This window comes from Ovis canadensis, chromosome 1 (genome assembly GCF_042477335.2).
Source record: "Ovis canadensis isolate MfBH-ARS-UI-01 breed Bighorn chromosome 1, ARS-UI_OviCan_v2, whole genome shotgun sequence".
Taxonomy (NCBI): Eukaryota; Metazoa; Chordata; class Mammalia; order Artiodactyla; family Bovidae; genus Ovis; species Ovis canadensis.
In genome coordinates, this window is record NC_091245.1 from 125,882,651 (window position 1) to 125,902,293 (window position 19,643).

At 46.5% G+C, this 19,643-nt stretch overlaps 1 protein-coding gene and 1 long non-coding RNA gene across 3 annotated transcripts in view; one reads left to right on the forward strand and one right to left on the reverse strand.

The window, feature by feature from the left end:
- Window positions 1-150: 150 nt before the first annotated feature.
- On the reverse strand, window positions 151-8,399 carry LOC138418256 (uncharacterized). The gene is made up of 3 exons (XR_011248470.1): window positions 8,186-8,399; window positions 1,909-2,002; window positions 151-1,245 (listed from the first exon to the last, which is right to left on the reverse strand). It is a non-coding gene; the product is annotated as an uncharacterized lncRNA (long non-coding RNA).
- Window positions 8,400-11,359: 2,960 nt separating this feature from the next.
- Window positions 11,360-19,643, forward strand: part of URB1 (URB1 ribosome biogenesis homolog) — a 75,455-nt gene continuing 67,171 nt past the window's right edge. For both annotated transcript variants that reach the window (XM_069549373.1, XM_069549385.1), the window contains exons 1-4: window positions 11,360-11,602; window positions 13,959-14,098; window positions 15,014-15,165; window positions 16,075-16,207. In XM_069549373.1, coding sequence (XP_069405474.1) covers window positions 11,461-11,602; window positions 13,959-14,098; window positions 15,014-15,165; window positions 16,075-16,207 — 567 coding nt within the window. In that variant the 5' untranslated portion in view covers window positions 11,360-11,460. The remainder of the gene's footprint in view (window positions 11,603-13,958; window positions 14,099-15,013; window positions 15,166-16,074; window positions 16,208-19,643) is intronic.

Genomic DNA, 19,643 nt, shown 5'->3' on the forward strand with positions numbered 1-19,643 from the left:
CCACTCAGCTGCTGAGACCTCTGATTCCAGATTGTTCCTGGATGGGTGAAGAAACCCTTCCCCGACTGGAGGAAGGGACTGCAATCTTACTGCCCAGGCTGGGAGGGATTTGTGTGCGTGCTTTGCAATGTACCACACCATCATTTTCCCTTTTTTTTTTTTTCTTTTTGCTCATTAAACTTTGTTTTCAAGGGTCTCAAAATTCTGTGCCTAAGTTTTGGTTGAGCTGTTTCCATTAAAAAGTGTTTATTTTAAAAGGTAATAATTTAAAATTGCCCCCCTCCCTGGCTCAGTGGTGAAGAATCTGCCTGCCAATGCAGGAGACATGAGTTCAATCCCGGGATTGGGAAGATCCCCTGGAGGAGGGCATGACATCTCACTCCAGTATTCTTGCCTGGAAAATTCCATGGACAGAGGAGACTGCAGGCTACAGTCCAAGGGATGGCAAAAAGAGTCCGATACAACTTAGCGACTAAACAATAGTAATAACCTCCAGCACCGCCTCCCCACCAGCTCAGCAAACATTCTCTTTCCCTTCTGAAGGTTTTTAATGAAACATTGTTATCATTAACCAGTCTTTTACTATTACACTTATATGGCCAATTGAGGCAAACAGTTCCGAGATCATTCTTTTACCATCTATTAAAATGGGGGTTCAGGCATTGGGGATGATATTACTTTAGCCTCCTGAACTTTCTAGGCAACTCGGTGACCTTGCCAACTCCAGCAGCTTGCTGCTTTGATGACACCCACAGCAACGGGCTGGCCCATGTCATGAACAGTAAAATGACCCTAAAGAGGATCAGAGAAGCTCTCAACACACAGCCTCGCAAGATTTCCAGAATATGGACCCACCTTCTAGCTTCTTCTCAGAACGGCAGTCAAAACTCCTCTGTTCAACAAATCTGCAAGCCACGTGAGCTGTGACAACTGCACACAGATGCGTGGCATCACTGGCTTGTCCTGAACGGTTCAGGATGGTCAGGAAGTCAGCTGCTTCCACCGGTAGGTCATAGTTACTGTCGCCATAAGAATGGTGCCATGGCAAACATCTTTGATAGACACCTTCTCGACACTGAAGCCCACAGAATCCCCAGGAAGAGCTTCCCTCAAAGCTTCATGGTGCATTCCAAGAGACTGGACTTCATTTGTATCACTGGCTGGAGCCAAGTGACCACCGTGCTGGGGGTTGAGAACAGCAGTCTCCACGGGGACAGTACCAGTTCCATCAATTTTATAGGCATCCTGGAAGGGCAGACAGAAGGGCTCATCAGTTGGATAAGTTGGTGGCTGGATGCAATCCAGAGCTTCAGGTGGTATGGTTCTGCTGGCACGGCCATCTTTATAGATGACTTTCCATGGCTCCAGAATGTCACCATGCCGACCAGAGCTGGCACAAATGCTACTGTGTCAGGCTTATAGCCAGTTTTCCTAATGTAGGTGCTGACTTCCTTAACAAGTGTCTTCATATCTCTTTCTGGCTGTAGGAACCCTTTTGTTAACACCAACAGTTACTTGTTTCACACCCAGTGTATAAGCCAGAAGGACATGTTCATAGGTCTGGAGACACTAGCTTCAAATTTACCAACGCCGTCAGCAACAATCGTGACAGCATGCATGGTCTGGCTGAGATGTGCCTGTAGCCATCTTTCTGATAGAGTCTCTGTGTCCTGGGATATCAATGATAGTCACGTCATACTTGCTGACCTTGCATTGCCCCCGGGAGATGTTGACGGTGGTACTACCTATCATTGGGGATACCACGCTCACATTCATCTTTCACTTTATCCAAGACACAGGCATCCTTGAAGGAGCCCTTTTCCATCTCCGCAGACTCTTTCTCAATGTTTATGGTCAGCCTCCCCCACCAACATTTGTAGATCAGATGGGCATGAATGTCAGACTTACCTGAACTACATGTCCAATGATGACAGAGTTAATATGAGTCTTTTCCTTTGCCTCGTGGCTTAGATTCAGTGGTGGGTTTCACGACACCTGCATTCTGCTGGAAAACCTATTGTTAGTGAGGAGTGCCATCTTTGCCATTTATCAAGTTCTTATATATGCATAGGTCTTGGTTTTCTTTTGAATACATGTTAAATCTTGGAATAATTCTAGATTTGCAGAAAACCTGAAGAGAGGAATTTGGTACAGCCTCACCCAGTTTCATCTAATGGCCACAGATTTCATGCATATTTTGGTACTCTTGTTCAAACTAAGAGACCAACTTTGGTACATGGCTATTAACTCTAGACTTTATTCGTTATTTCACTAACTTTTCCATTAGTGTCCCCTTTTCTGTCCCAGAATCCAGTCCAGGGCATCAAAGTGTGTTTAGTTGTCATGTCTCTGCAACCACATCTGATCTTTGACAGTTTCCTGGTTTTTCCTTGTTTTTCATGATCTTGACAGTTTTAAAGAGTACGGGTGATGTATCTTTTTAGACTGGCCCTCCACTTAGATTTGTCTGATGTCTTTAATATGATTGGGGTCATGGATTTGGGGAAGGATCCTCTAAATGTGAAATACCCTTCTCATCACATCAGGGTGCACGGTAGCAACATCACTTACTACTAGTGATGTTAACCTCGATCACTTAATTAAGGTAGTGGTTGTCATGTTTCTCCACTATAAAGCAACCATTTTTCCTTTGCCATACTCTAATCTTTGGAAGTTGGTCACCAAGCCTACACTGGAGGATGGGGGAGGGAGTGTGTGAACATCAAGGAATATCTATATATATTATTTGGATTACTTTTGTAGGAAGTATTTGTACAGAAGCTTACCTTGTAAGGAAGATCTTCTCTCCCATTTATTTATTTTTCAATAATCTTTTATCAATATAGACATTAATTTATACCTGAGATTATAATCCAATTGTTTGGATTATTTTTCATTCAAATTGTTAATTATTTTGTCACAAATTGTTCCAGTGGGAACTATCTCAGGTTGGTTCCTAGGTCCCTTTGACATATAGTTGCCCCCCACTCCCCCACCCACCACTTACAGCATTTCTTACTTTATGGTGCTACAAGATGCTCTGGGCTCATTTTATATGTGCCCTGTCACAGCCATTTCTCCAAGGAGTCCTGGTTCCTTTTATTTGATAATGGTATTAGAAATCAAGATGTGGGTGTTGGGTATGCTCAGTGCTATTGGGGTATCATTGCTTATAAGTTCTGTCAGTGAAAAGAGCTAAAAAATATGCATGTGTACAAATCCAGGTACAACAACTATCTATACTTATTTCTGTATCAATTTGTCTCTTTATATTAGATTAAATATGAGGCCACCAATGTCTCCAGGCTTTATCCAGTCCCACAGGTTCATTCTAGCCTTGCTGTGCTGTGTTTAGTCATTCAGTCGTGTAGAACTCTTTGTGAGCCCATCAGCTGTAGCCCACCAGGCTCCTCTGTCCATAGGATTCTCCAGGCAAGAAGACTGGAGTGGGTTGCCAAGCCCTCCTCCAGTCTTCCCAACCCCAGGGGTCAAACTCAGGTCCCCTGCATTGCAGGTGGATTCTTTACCATCTGATCCACCAGAGAAGACCATGAATACTAGAGCAGGTAGCCTATCCCTTCTCCAGGGGATCTTCCCAACCCAGGAACTGAATCTGGGTCTCCTGCACTGCAGGAAGATTCTTTACCAGGTGGGCTACCAGGGAAGCCCTAATTTTAGCCTTACCTTTTTGCTTATAAGTATCTACCCTCTTTAGCAGTGAGAAACCTGACCCTCATTATCATCCATCCATTTGCTTATCAGTTCAACTCCAGTATACATGAAAAATAGTTTCAGAGTTGTTAACCTATACTTCCATGATACAGGTTTTTCTGAGTCTGTATTCTGTTCCCTAAGGTTATGATTCCAGCTTGTGCTTCTTCCAGCCCAGCATTTCTCATAATGTACTCTGCATACAAGTTAAATAAGCAGGGTGACAATATACAGCCTTGACATACTCCTTTTCCTAGTTGGAACAAGTCTGTTGTTCCATGTCCAGTTCTAACTGTTGCTTCCTGACCTGCATACAGGTTTCTCAAGAGGCAGGTCAGGTGGTCTGGTATTCCCACCTCTTTCAGAATTTTCCACAGTTTCTTGTGATCCACACAGTCAAAGGCTTTGGCATAGCCAATAAAGCAGAAATAGATGTTTTTCTGGAACTCTCTTGCTTTTTCCATGATCCAGCGGATGTTGGCAATTTGATCTCTGGTTCCTCTGCCTTTTCTAAAACCAGCTTGAACATCTGCAAGATTGCCAGGAGAAGTATCAATAACCTCAGATATGCAGATGACACCACCCTTATGGCAGAAGGTGAAGAGGAACTAAAAAGCCTCTTGATGAAAGTGAAAGAGGAGAGTGAAAAAGTTGGCTTAAAGCTCAACATTCAGAAAACGAAGATCATGGCATCTGGTCCCATCACTTCATGGGAAATAGATGGGGAAACAGTGGAAACAATGTCAGACTTCATTTTGGGGGGCTCTAAAATCACTGCAGATGGTGATTGCAGCCATGAAATTAAAAGACACTTACTCCTTGGAAGGAAAGTTATGACCAACCTAGATAGCATATTAAAAAGCAGAGACATTACTTCGCCAACAAAGGTCTATCTAGTCAAGGCTATGGTTTTTCCATTGGTCATGTATGGATGTAAGAGTTGGACTGTGAAGAAAGCTGAGTGCTGAAGAATTGATGCTTTTGAACTGTGGTGTTGGAGAAGACTCTTGAGAGTCCCTTGGACTGCAAGGAGATCCAAGCAGTCCATCCTAAAGGTGATCAATCCTGGGTGTTCATTGGAAGGACTGATGCTGAAGCTGAAACTCCAATACTTTGGCCACCTCATGTGAAGAGTTGATTCATTGGAAAAGACTCTGATGCTGGGAGGGATTGGGGGCAGGAAGAGAAAGGGATGACAGAGGATGAGATGGCTGGGTGGCATCACCAACTCAATGGACATGAGTTTGGGTAAACTCTGGGAGTTGGTGATGGACAGGAAGGCCTGACGTGCTGCGATTCATGGGGTCACAAAGAATCCAACATGACTAAGAGACTGAACTGAACTGAAGGTTATTTGACTTCTTTTTTTTTCACCATTACCATTCTAATTTGATTATTATAACTTTAAGATATGTCTTTATCCAAAAAAAAAAAGAAGTCTTTTTGAGTTAGCAATTCACAGACATTTATTTTTCTATACAAATTTATTGTGGATTTTTTTAGTTTCTTGATTTTGACTGGAATGGCAATACTTTCTTTAATAGCTTCACTTAGAAAGGCTGAACAAATATGCACCATGAAGACATTCTTCCATGAATATTTTACTGCCTAGTTAGTAAGGTCTTCTTTTACCATGTTCTCCTTAAAGATGTTGTACAGTCATTTTGAAAGGTTTTTGAATAGTTGTTTCTAAATATGTTTGTAATTATATTTAAATATTTGCTATTTAAAATTTATGTTTATATAATGTTTTACTCCTGTGTTTTGTTGTTTTGCATCCTTCATTTTTCCGTCCTCACGGATCTTGCCACAGGTATGTTTACTTAATCTAAAAACCAAAGCAGTCAGCTGTTTGTTTGTGAATATTCTCTATTGTTTTTCTCATTCTATTTGTAATTGACTTGGCTCCTTATCTTTGCTTCCTTTTTCTTCTTTTGGTCATTCTATTGCACTTTCCCCAATTTCTTGATTTGAATACGTATTATCAGTTCATTTGTTTTCAGTCTTTCTTGCTTTAAGATAAATGTGCTTCAAGCCATAAATTTTCCTCTAAGACTTGTGTCCCACAGATTAAGCAATGTGACGTGCCCATTTTATTGCATTCCAAGTCCTTCATAAATTCCCTAGTGCTTCCCAAGGATTATTTGGAATTCTTTTTTCTCTCTCATAGGCTTATGAGATTTAAAAAAGCCTATCTTTTTATTATCAAGGTCAAATTTTACTGCCTGATGGTCAGAGAACATGGTCTGTATGATATTAATTTGCGGGGAATGAATTTGGGCCTTCTTTGTGGCCTAGGAGATTGTCCATTTTTATGACAATTCCATTATATTTAAGAATAAAATGTATTCTGTTTATGCGTATAAAGTTCTCATACCATCAATTAGTTTGAATACATTGACATTCAGATTGTATTTTTTCATATTTCTATTCAGTGACTAAGAAGTTAAACTAGTTTTCACAATAGCTTTGAAATTTATCATTAACATTTTAATCTCTAAACTGGGTATGGATTTTGCTCCATTTTGCTGCTGAAAGAATAGGGCCATCAACTCAATAAACCTAGTATTTTTGAAGAGTCTGGTCTGAGATCTGGTCACCAATACAATATATATTTATTGAGGATATGACTCCTGTGGGACTTGTCCTAGCAAAATCAGTGCAGGGGGTTCCCTGGTGGCTCAGAGGGTAAAGCGCCTGCCTACAATGTGGGAGACCCGGCTTTGATCCCTGGGTCAGGAAGATCCCCTGGAGAAGGAAATCCCACTCCAGTACTTAGGCTACAGTCAGTGGGGTTGCAGAGAATCGGATAAGACTCAGCGACTTCACTTTTTTTCACTCTCAAATGGATTTGGAAGTATATTTTTAAACACGAGGGCATCCCCCCGCCCCCCCTCCTTCCCGCCCCGCACAAGTATAAAATGCAGTATATGGCATAATGGCTGGAATTCACAAGCAGATTCACGCAGAATCTTCAGAATACCCCCACCCCAGCCCCCATTCATTGCCACAGTGACTAAAACACACCTACAAGAAATTCTTCTGGGGAGTTGTGATCTCCAAATGTCCTCTTTTAATGTATAGACCATTTGTGGATTGGCTGCAAGTTGATATTATTCTCTAACACCTTGTGGTTGTTGTTATTGTTTGGTCTATCATCTGTGTCCGACTCTTTGCAACCCCGTGGGCTGTAGCCTGCCAGGGTCCTCTGTCCCTGGGATTCTCCAGGCAGGAATATTGGAGTGGGTGCCATTTCCTTCTCTCGGGTCTCTTCCCGACCCAGGGATGAAAGTCACATCTCCTGCACTGGCAGGTGGATTCTTTACCACTGAGCTAGCCACCTGGAAGCCCTTCTTATGGTGAATTTACCAAATTTCTCTCTTTTCTGATGACCAGCTAGAAACAGCTTTTGTAAGGAAACAGGTTAAGGAGAAAGGGTAGAGAAGGGGGACTTAGCATAGGGAGTGAGGCAGAAAAATAAGTGCTTCCAGGGATAGAAATTTTGGAAAGTTGTAGCTGTTGGGGCTTTGGGAAGATGGGAGCAGCAAGAAGCTGCCGTGTGCATGTGTGGGGAGGTGGGTGAGCAGAGAGTGGACCTGGGGAAATTTAAGAAGACAAATGTCATCTGTCATGATTTTTATCACCTGGCCTTGCACTTATGGCTAGTTTATTCCATACTGGACAAGAAGGGAACATTTTCTGCTCTTTTTCAATTTAGTCTCAGAGAAGAAAAAAGGACAAATTTGATGCTTATGTTTTCTTATCTTTCTTCAGTAAGAAATTCACAATGACTTAACCTGGATCATACTAGTGTGATGTATCTACTGCTCAAATATTAATAATTTCTTTAATAATTATTATATGGTCTTGCAACATCTAATAACATCTTCGGTTCTTCGTTAAATTCTGTTGTGATTGAACTTATCAGATGAGTCATGTTCTCAGTGACACTGTAAATCTCTTAAGGGTAAGGCTGCTGTATAACACTTCTGAATCTATTATGGCTGGCTGTCTAGTGCAATGCACACAGCAAATATGATGTAGGTTTACTTGTCTCTTCTAGCCTATGCACACTGCGTCTTTCACTGGAGTTCAAGTAACTGTCTTTGAAAGAATGCTTCATTATTCTCACTGAAAAACAGACAGTGGAATAGTCTTGATCGCAGGCAAATGCCATAGTAAAGAGACTAAAATTTGTATCAGGAGAGAAAGGAATTCCATACCTCTCCTCTGTGTAATGTGATTGCATTCACAAGCTGTTAACCGATGAAATGAGGCAGGGTAAATTAAATTGTCAAGACAACTTCATCTTGTGAATACAAGGTATCCTTCTGACATCCTGAGAGTTTGTGATAAACGTGCTTTCACACGAACTTGACAGGGTCTTTAATAGAGCATCCCCTTTTACCCCTTTCTAGAACTTGAGTTTAACTCTGTAATATTGAAATAGGAGTAAATAGGCACACTCACTTACCAGATGTGAATGAGAAGTATGGCCAGAGGAGATGAACTGGTGGGCGATTAGAGGCTGGACTCTTCCTTTGGCTAATTCAGCACAGTCCAGGTGCCAGCTCGTAGACTGGAAAAGTCTTTATAAGCTTGTGGACTGGAAAACCTGCATTCTGAGGCTTTTTGACAGCATACCTAGTCAACCTATCTTTTCAAATAGACTGACATCAAGACCCAGGTCTCTATTCATTTATACAGACATTTATCTAATTTACAAATATTTATTGAGCCCTATGAGCTGCCAAGCCCTGTTCTTGGCAGTGAAAACAAAGCACTGAATTTTCTTTTGTGTCATTATAGAATGCACATTTTAGTAAACAAGTCTGACAAATAATTATCTGATGTTACTAGTAGGTGAGGAGAAGGGGGTGACAGAGGCTGAGATGGTTGGATGGCATCATTGACTCAATGGATATGAGCTTGAGTAAACTCCAGGAGATAGTGAAGGACAGGGAAGCCTGGTGTGCTGCAGTCCATGGGGTCGCCAAGAGTTGGACATGCCTGAGCGACTGAACAACAGCAGGTGATAAAGGCGACAAAGGAAAACAGACGAGGGTACGAAGCTAGGGAGTGAGAGGTGGAGAGCAAGAGGCCACATGCAGTCAGAAGATGAGCCACGTGAGGCCCGGGCAGAGTTTCAGAGGTGGGAACAGCAAGCACAAGGACCCTGAAGTGGGTGCCCGCTGAGAATGTCCTAGGAATAGTGGTGCTTATTTTCAGTAGACTGGAGTGTTCTTGGGGCAAATAAAGTCCTTTCTCTCCATGCAGGCTTGTTACATAGAAAGGATGTCACCATCCAGAGGCTGACTGGTGAGCCTCATATCTGAACAAGTTGGGTTAGCGACCAATGATTCACTGCACCAAGTTGACTTAGTCTGAAGCACCCACCTGGTCTTTCGAGCCATACTCCATCTGGTATGTCTCTGGCTAAGGTTGGGATGGGCAACAACTTCTCTTTCTTTGTGTTTAAACTGAGGTTAGGAAACACTGGAGAAGGCAATGGCACCCCACTCCAGTACTCTTGCCTAGAGAATCCCATGGATGGAGTAGCCTGGAAGGCTGCCGTCTACGGGGTCGCACAGAGTTGGACACGACTGAAGTGACTTAGCAGTAGCAGTAGGAAACACTGGGTGAATGGTCCAGCACCCATCAGCTGGGTAGTACTGGCAAGTTCTCCCACTCACTCCCTTTTTGTAGAGAGCTGATAACATGCCCAAGGCCACACAGGCAGAAACTGAATAGTTTTTGACTGTTTCCTACATCTCTCTCCTGCTCCCTCCTGTCTCTTCAGTCAGGTCCACTCTGGTTGAAAACAAACTTGATGGTTGGCAATAAACCACAGAAAAGAACACGTATTGACAATTAGTCAAAATTAAGTCTGTCTTAAAGAAAAAACTCATGGTTGGGAGGGGCGGGGGGGGGCCGGGGAACGTTGGGGGAAAGGGATAGTTACGGAGCTTGGGATGGACATCTACACACTGGTATATTTAAAATGGATACAAGGACCCACTGTATAGCACAGAGAACTCTGCTCAGCATTATGTGGCAGCCTGGATGGGAGCGGAATTTGGGGAAAATGGATACATGTATATGTATGGCTGAATCCCTTTGCTGTCCACCTGAAACTATCGCAATATTCTTATCTGTTATACTCCAATATTAAATAAAGTTTTTTAAAAAAGAATTAAGTCTGTTTTTACTAACAAAGAGTATTACCCTTTACAGCCTGAATTTTGGGTATATCCGTCTCTTAATATTGCTGCAAGAACTCGTATCTGGTCAGGCCACTTGCTCTGACCTGCCTACAAGGTAAGCATTTCCACAAGCACAATAGTCTTGCCAGGTCAGGGGCTCAGGGTCAATCCCATAGACGTTTCCTATTAGAGACTCTGGAACTTCAACAGTCACAAAAAAACACCCACGTCCTTAGACGTTCAATACAGACCTGCTTACAGAGCACAGGAAAGTATTTCCTCAAAGCAGAGGGCAAGCTAATGGATGATTCCAGGAATCACCAAATCACTCATCTCATGACCTGGTTCATGATTTATTTCAACACACAACCAAGTATTGATGAAGGTGTATTAAGGGATGCACCAGCCTGCTTTTACTTATTTATTGATGCCTCCATTTCAGAGTATTTCATGCGGCTCTCAAGTCAACGAGTAACATCTTACAAAGACACACAGTCCTTTTGCCCCCCGTCAAAGGAGTTTTGCACGCATGGCATAATATTCTCCGCTTGGCAACAGCTGGCTTCGCTGTCGCGCTGTCCACGAGGGGTTTTGACAGACGTGACTTCATTTGATCCTCTCCTCCCACCTGCAGGGCCGAAAGGGTGCCCGTCCTCCCATTAGTTTGTCAGTCTGCGATGACATCCCACCAGACAAGCTTGTCTTTGTCCGAGAGATGAGATAAGGTAAGAGTCGGGGTTAGGGACATCCGCACGACTTCGGACCGGTTGCCTGACCAAGGACCTCCCTGCAACAAGCCCGCCCGCAATTAAGTTCAGTCGCTCAGTCTTGTCCGACTCCTTTGGACCCCATGGACTGCAGCACATCAGGCTTCCCTGTCTTTCACCATCTCCTGGAGCTTGCTTAAACCCATGTCCATTGAGTCGGTGATGCCATCCAACCATCTCTTCCTCTGTCGTCCCCTTCTCCTCCCACCTTCAATCTATTAGCCAGGGGCATCCACCCTCCCGACCCACCAACAGGACTTCGACTCTAAACAAAGCATCGAATCCCGCCGCGTGTTAATCACGTTCCAGAGGCCACAGCAGAGCACCCTCAGGGCAAGAACGATCTGACTGTGCTGCGACCACGGGTCTGGGCTCGCGCCCTTTGGGAGCGGAGGATTTGGGGGTTCTTCTTGCTAAGAACCTTCGAGAAGGGCCGCCGAAGGCCCTCTCCTCGCCGCGGCCAAGCGGGGGAAGGGGAGTGTGTTGCGGAGAGTGTCGCCTCGCTCCCGAGCAACCAGCGCCCCTGCTGCGACCGTAGCACCACACGGGAAACCCGGACTCAAATACCCTTTACCTCCACTACCGGATTTCCGCCGGCCCCCGCTGCTCACAGGCCCCGCCTCTTCCGCCGACTTTTCCCTCAATGCCCCGCCCCTTCCGCCGGCCCCGCCCCCGTTCAGCCCACGTGTGATCCCTGAGACACTGGCTGGGTCACCGCGCGTTTGCTTCCGCCAGGTCTCCGGCCGCGTGGATCCCGGCGCGCCCCCGCCTTCTTGGCCATGGGGGTCCCCAAGAGGAAGGTCTCGGGCGGCCGGGACGGCGCGGCTGCCCCGGCCGGCGCAGCCAAGCGGGCCCGCACCGAAGAGCTCACGGGCGTGAGCTTCAAGGCTCAGCTGAGGGAGCCGCAGGGCGCGGGGCCGGGTGAGTGCAGGGAGGGAAAGAGCGCGAGCTTCTGTCTGCGTGGGGCCTCCGTGTGCAGACGCAGCAGCTCCTTTCTGCAGCGAGGGTCAAAGCCCAGCCTCCCGATTTGCAGTCGGGAAACCGAGACCTGGGTGCCGGGGATTCCAGGGCCACGATTTGCTTGATGGTGACAGTTTCCTGCGAGTACGTGCTTCCCCTGCCCGGGCAGCATCTGTCGGCAAGCTTTAAAATTCTTCTTATTGCAATTGTTAGGAAAGTGGATAAATGTACTCCTCATTCATCACAGCAGATATTTATGGAGTCCTGACTGTGAGTCGGGGGCTTCCCTCATAGCTCAGTCGGTAAAGAATCTGCCTGCAATGAAGGAGACCCAGGTTCGATTTCTGGGTCGGGAAGATCCCCTGGAGAAGGGCATGGCAACCAACTCCAGTATTCTCCATGTAGAATATCGTGGACAGAGAGCTATAGTCCATGGGATTGCTCAAGAGTCAGTTCGGGGCTGTTCCGTGAGTCGGTTTGCAGTTACTGCCGTGGCTCTCAGCTCTGTTTTGCCTAGCTTTGATTCTCCACCACTCACACTGACCCGAGAACATGTAATAAGCTATCACGTGAAGCCACCGCAGGGCCTTTCAGTTGACCAAGATTAGTGACTGATACGAAGTAGATTCTATAATTTCACTTTTTGAAAAATGTGATCACCCTGCACAGCTTCTTGTAATCCATTAGAAAGTATTTAAATTATGAGGGCAAAACACAATCGAATTAGGCTAATATGTGGAAACAGTAGCATTGTGTCAAAATGAAACCGTGACAGTGTTTCTCTCAAGTGAAAAATTATTAAGTTCATGGCCAGAATATCCTCAGTTTCTAGTTTGTCTTCCACAGATTTTTTTTTTTTTTTAAGGATTGATATCTGCAACTGCTAGCTAGTGCTAGGAAGATGATACCTGCTTTAGCACAGAATTATGCATTTCATTCATTCATTTGTTCATTAGTTTTTGGGGAAGAAAATGGCAACCCACTCTAGTATTCTTGCCTGAAAAATCCCATGGACAGAGGAGCCTGGTGGGCTACAGTCCAAAGGGTTTCAGAGTTGAACATGACTGAGTGACTAAGCACATCCATTTCATTCATTCATTTGTTCATTATTTAGAAGGGGCTGTTATTTGCTGGGGTAGAGATCAAATGGTAAGAATCAGATGGGCCCTGCCATTTTTATAAGGCATGTGTAAGCGAGAACATACAGTATTTGTCTTTCCCTAACTTGCTTCATTTACTACCTTCAGGGTTCATATAGAATGTCGCAAAAGGTAAAGTTTCCTACTTTCTTTTTTATATTTTTTTAATTTTGGCTGCACTGAGAGGCATGTGGGATCTTAGGATTGAACGTGCACCTCTTGCGGTGGAAGCTTGGAGTCTTAACCACTGGCCCACCAGAAAAGTCCCCAGTGTCCTTTTTTAAAGGCTGAATAATATTCCATTGTGTGTATTTCTTTCCTTTGTTTTTTTTGATGTGGACCAGTTTAAAAACATTTTATTTTGCTGTAGTTATCTATTTGTTCACTCATTTATTTATGTATGGCTGCACTGTACAGCATGTGCCAGCTGAGTTCCCCAACCAAGGATCGAACCCATGCCCCCTGCAGTGGAAGCACAGAGTCTTAACCAGTAGACCACCAGGGTAGTCTGATGTGGACCCTTCCCTGATGTGGTCTTAACCAGTAGACCACCAGGGTAGTCTGATGTGGACCCTTCCCTGATGTGGTCTTAACCAGTAGACCACCAGGGCAGTCCCTGATGTGGACCCTTTTTTAAAGTCTTTATTGAATTTGTTACAATATTGTTTCTGTTTTATGTTTTGTGTTTTTTTGGCCAGGAGGCCTCTGGGATCTTGCCTCCTTGACCAGGGGTTGAGACCTGCCCCCCTGCATTGAAAGGCAAAGTTTTAACCACCGGAAGTCCCTTTTATGTGTATTTCTGTGTATAGATATACCATATTTTCTTTATCCATTATGCCCCCATCAGTTGATGAGGGGTGGGGATGGAGAGCAGGATTACATTGATAAAGACCCAGAGGATGCTCAGGGGCATCGGATAGTAACCCATCAGGAGGTTTCCTGCATCAGGAAGGGTTCTGCTCTCAACCAGTGCCTTTGAAAGATGCTCCCCATGACTTAAGGACATGTCCTCTCTCTTGATCTCCATCTCCACCCTGCTTCTCTGTTCCATCTTGTCATGGGCCGCTTCCGGTCACCTGGCTGTTTCCTGCCAGCCATCTCCCTCTGTCACCATAGCACCTGGGATTGTTTCTAAAGAGACTGTCCTTATTAACATCTGATCATGACTCTCATTTCAGCCCTGGAGGCATTTGTTACCGCTGCTAAGAAGCTCCCCCGAGAAGACGTGTATGATGTTGTGGAGGGGTACATCAAGATTTCTGTGGAGTGTGCCGAGATTTTCCAGCTCCTGAGTGGGGAGAAGCGCCCTGAAAGTGAAGTATGCTGTTTCTTACCTGGCCTGATGGGGAGAAGCAAAAGTTTGTGCTACTGTTGTGTTAGGGCTTCCTGGTGGCTCAGTGGTAAAGAGTCACCTACCAAGCAGGAGACCCAAGTTCAATCCCTGGGTCGGAAAGATCCCCTGGAGAAAGAAACGGCAACCCACTCCAGTATTCTAGCCTGGAAAATCCCATGGACGGAAGAGCCTGGTGGGCTGCAGTCCACGGGGTTGCAAAAGAGTTGGACACAACTGAGTGACTAAATAACAACTATTACGTTAAGCTTGATGAAGAAAAATGTGATATAAATCTCCAAAATATTACCAGCTTTCTACTGAAAATGATGCTTTGTGCCTGGCTGTAGAGATACATTCATTTTTGCATTGTAACCTTTGAAAGCCTTTGGAGGAAAGTGCTAACTTGTTACTGGTGAATAATAGCAGAAGGAAGGATCATAGATTCTTGTCTAAACACACTTGGTTTCTGCATGGTTTGCTTCGGAAGGGAAATAGGTAAAGATTGTGTGTCCCAGGTACAGATGTATATTGAGTTGTCTGTTGTTTTCTGCTTCCAAAAGGGTTCAGAATTTGAGGTGTTTATGAACCTGTTGAAGTCTCAGGATTATTGCTGTAAGGCTGTAGACCTGAATATCCCCAAAGCAGTGAGGCGGAATCATTACTAGAAATTTCTCTTTTAATTTCATTTGGTTTAATTGTAAGCAGGCTGTTCTCTATTTAGCTAGACTCTTGGAGCAAGGCTAATTCCAGAGCTCAGGGCCTGGCAAATCTCTGTGTTTGATTCAGGATCTGGCAGGTTGAAAGATTTAAACCTGCAGGTAACTGTGGCTAAGACAAGTGTCTGTAGAGGCAGAAAAGAAAAGGAGATGATTTGTAAGCACCTCGATTCTGTCTTTGCAGATGCTTTTAATATTTCAAGTTTTTGAGGCCATATTATTGCGGACAGCCAGTGACCTTTCCCATTTTCACGTGGTGGGGACCAACATTGTGAAGAAGCTGATGAATAACCACATGAAGCTCATCTGTGAGTCCCTGTATGCCTCGGGTTACAGGTAAGTTGGCCGCCTGTACGTGGCCAGGACTAGCCTTGGACTTGGTCAGCGTTCAGCTCTCCACGAGGGCGCCTGACCTTCCCTCCACCCTCCCGCAGAGCTGAGCTGTTTCCGAGGCTATGGCGGTGCCCTCCTCCTGTTGTTGGCTGTCCCCTCGCTGTCACCGACTCCTCCGCTGCTATGTGTCCCTCTGCTCCCGCCTTGCCACTCCCCCTGCGGTCTGGGGAGCACCCCAGACCTCCTTAACGCTACCTGTCCTTTTAACCCCCAACGGCTTGTCTCCTAGGTCCTTGCAAACCTCCTCTCTCTCCACCTTCACAGCCTTGCGGAGGTGTCATCTCAGGGAGGCCCTCTCTGACCGTCCCATCCACAGCTGAAAGTGTGCCATAATATCCATAGCCATCTCCTGACCCACTGTCTGCCTCCACTGGGATGCAGGGTGCATGAAGGTGGGGCCTTGACTGTCTCGTCGTAAATTGCCGTTTTCCCAGCACTTAAATAGAATGTAGGTGCTCTGTCGGTGCGGATTCTGAGTAACCTACCGCAGGGTGGAAAGGCAGCCAGGCTCTTGCATCTAGAGATGTCCCCTGTGCAGAAGTCTTCTCCTGGCCTGCACTGGGTGCAGGTGGGGTCCAGCTCCATGGTGATTTACTGGAGAGAGACATTTCCATTTTCTCTCTGCCTTCATCTTATGTTCTAGGATTGTCCTCAGACTCAGTTTTTTAGCTTTCTTTGAAGATTTTGTTAGGGTATTTTTTTTCTTAAAGAAAGGGCATGTCTCCGTGTTTCCTTTCTCCTGGTTTCTGGTGTGGGGCCAGCAGACCGGACAGACAGGTTGCAGCTGGCTCGAGGTGAGGGGGCCTTTGTGGTCCTGCCGTCACGACACCAGGTCCCACTTGTCCTGAACAGGATGGCTCGAGCCTGCCTGAACCTGATGGCCGCCATGGTGACCCAGGGTTCCGAGGCCGCCAGAGACGTCTGCAGCCATTTCGATTTGAATAAGAAGACCTTGTACACCCTGGTGACCAAGAGGGATCCAAAGGTGAGGAGTGTCTCATGAGTTTCCCCCTGCACCGAGTGTTTCCTTTCCTTCCAGGGGGCTGCGGTGGTTCCTGGGTCCTCCTCTCTCTGGCCCCAGTCCTCACGTAGATGGAGCGGGAGGCCTCCGTGTGAAAGGTGTGCCTCAGCAGCCACTTTGAGCCTGTGAGGAAGGGTGGCCTCACCCCGGCTGGTGGTGGGGGCTTGGTCGCCTGGTGGGGCCTGAGTGACAGGGACGTCTGAGGCCAGCTCAGCTGGCAGGGCCTCTCTGGCCCGTGAGGATGGTGCAGCTGGTGGGAGTCTTCCCAGAGCGGTGGCGGTAGTCTCTGTGGGCCTCGCGGGGTGGTGCTCATGGTGGTCCTCCTATGCTTGTTCCGTCCACTCTGTGGAAAAGCCCTTAAGAGGCCACGCCAGTGAGGTCATCAGAAATGACATTTATGGCTTTTTAAGAAAATAATTATTATGTATTCTTTGCTTTATTTTGTGGCTGTGCTGGGTCTTCATTGCCCTGCTTGCTTTTCTCTAGTTGTGGCCCGCAGGGGCTGCTCTCCAGCTGCGGTGTGCGGGCTTCCCCCCGCCGCGGCCTCTCCTCGTGGAGCGCGGGCTTCCCCCCGCTGCGGCCTCTCCTGCTGTGGAGTGCGGGCTTCCCCCCGCTGCGGCCTCTCCCCCTGTGGAGCACAGGCCCTGGGCACACGGATTTCAGTAGCTGTGGCGCTCTGGTTGCAGCTCCTGGGCTCTAGAGCACAGGTTCAGTAGTTTGTGGCACAGGCTCGGTTGCTCTGTGACGTGTGGGAATCTTCCTGGATCGAGGCTTGAACCCATGTCTCCTGCATTTGGCAGGCAGGTTCTTTACCACGGAGCCCCCAGGGAAGCCTGACGATTGTGGCTTTTTAATATGTTCCTGTGCCTCCCAGTTAGAAGTCTTAAGAATGAGTAGGGGCTGGATAGTGCCAAAGAGAATCGAAGTGTGAACAGTTGGTGGTGAGAGTTGTCTAAAGAAGAAAGGTTTTCTAGGAGCTCCAGAAGTTTCCCTTGGATTTGAAAGGATCTTGAGGGAAAAGCATAAGTTTCAGAACATGTGAGCTGGAGCACGGGCACCCTTCCAACCCCTGTGCCAGCTGTGGGTGGTCGAGGTGCCCCTTCCCCTTTGCAGGGTCTGCCCTCCCCACTGAGCTTCCCATGTGGTGCTCGTGGTAAAGGATCCGCCTGCCAGGGCAGGAGATGTAGGTTCAATCCGTGGGTCGGGAAGATCCCCTGGAGAAGGGCGTGATAGCCCACTCCAGTGTTCTTGCCTGGAGAATCCCCATGGACAGAGGAGCCTGGCGCGTTACAGTCCATGGAGTCTCAAAGAGTTGGACACGACTGAAGCGACTTACACACACACACACCCCCTCACTGCTGGCTCCGTCCCCCACGCCCCCTTCCTTGGCACTGGCATCAGGTGACAGAGGCCAACCTTTGTCTGCCCGGGTGGAGGAGCCACGTTAGAATAAGTGACTTCTGCAGCCAGGTGTGACCTTCTTCGCCGGCTCTTCCTAGGAAATAAAGAGTTTCTATTGCCAGGTGATAACTAGACTGAAGGTGAATCACAGTAACAACAGCGTTGAAGGTTTTTCTGGAATAACGAATAAGGTTTTCTCTGAGGAAAAGCTTCCAGGTCTTCGTGATTCCTGGATATACTATAATCGGTGTGTCCGAAGTTCCACTTAATGAGTGACAGCTCCTGGCATCTGAATGGTGTGTCTGACGAAAAGAAGGTGTGTGCTATCTGCCCCCGAGGGCAGACCTGGCTCTCTGGTCTTCCCTGGCCGTCAGCCTGGCAGTAATTACCTGTCAGAATCCCTTCCCTTTCCCTCCCTCAGTCTTGGCCCAACCCTCCCTTCCATCTTAAGTAAAGCGCACGCCAGCGGACAGGCCACCCGCCACTGCACAGCTTGGGAAAGCCCAGTCCTTGTCCGGATCCGGCTGCTTCAGCTTGGGGCCTCCACAAGTCATTGTACCTCTTGATCTGGAAAATGAGAGTTACTGTAGAAATGAAAGCATTTTTGCTTTGCTTAATCATCTGTATCAAGTATCTTACATACTTTGTGCGTGCTGTGCTAAGTCACTTCCGTCCTGTCCAACTCTCTGCGACCCCGTGGACTGTAGCCCTCCAGGCTCCTCTGTCCATGAGATTCTCCGGGAAGAATACTGGAGTGGGCTGCCATGCCCGCCTGCAGGGGATCTTCCCAACCCAGGGATCGAACACGCATCTCTCACGTCTCCCAGATGGGGTTCTTTACCACTAGCGCCACCTGGGAAGCCTGGACCCTCTGCATTGGAAGTGTCGAGTCTTAGCCACTGGACTACTAGGGAAGTCCGAAACTTTGTATATTGTAGGAAATCATTTCTAGACAGTAAAAAAAAAATTTTCATATGGGAAATGTCAGAAACATTCAAAAATAGTCATCAGCACAGTGACTTCCTATGTCCCTGTCATCCAGCTTCAGGTGCTGCCATCCTTCCCTGCCTTTGGGTTTTGGGCCAGACAGTCAATTACACAATCAGAAAGAGTCATGTCCGACTCTTTGCAGCCCTGTTGACTATAACCCGCCAGGTTCCACTGTCCTTGAGATTCAGTTGCCATGTCCTCCAGGGAGTCTTCCCGACCCAGGGATTGAACCAACTCTCTTGCTTCTCCTGCATTGGCAGGCGGGTTCTTAACCACTAGCGCCACCTGAAGTGCCCCTGTTACAGCTTATCGCACATATATTTCGACTATAAATATTTAGTATCTTAAACAGAAAGCAACATTTTAGAAAACAAAGGCATGGTGCCATCATCATACTTTACACTGTTAATAATTTCTCACCATCATCTAATGCCCAGTTCAGTCTCAGCTTTTCCCCTACTGTCTCAGAAACATCTGTACCCTCTGTGGTTCAAATCAGGATCCACACAGGGGCTACATGGGGTGTTCTGCTGGTGCTTCTCTTAAATCTCTCCAGATCTTTGGATTTTCTGCTTTTCTCCCACTTTTTTTTTTTTTAAGCCATTTAGTTATTGAAGAAGCTAAGGGAGATATTTCTTTTCAGTGTTTTTAGCATTTTGGAAGGAGTTATTCAAGCCTCGTGAAGAAAGAGGATTATGAATATTTTTTCTCATCCAAAGAAAGCATTGTTAAAAGTCCTGTGCCAAAGAGCAGTTTTACCAAATATGTTTTGGTCTATTTCAGACAGTGTTTTGCAGAACATGCCGTCGAGTTCAGGATGTTTTCTCCCTGGGATAACAGCCCCGTGAAGTCAGAGTGTAGGAATGAGGGGCAGGCGTGTGTGGCCTTCTTGCCTTTGATGGAGTTTGCTGGAGACGCAGGGTGGCGGCTGGGGGCAGCGAGGGGCTGTGGTCAGGGGGACAAGGCCTGGCAGCGGCTGCTGGAAAACAAAGAGCCAAAGCTGTGTCTT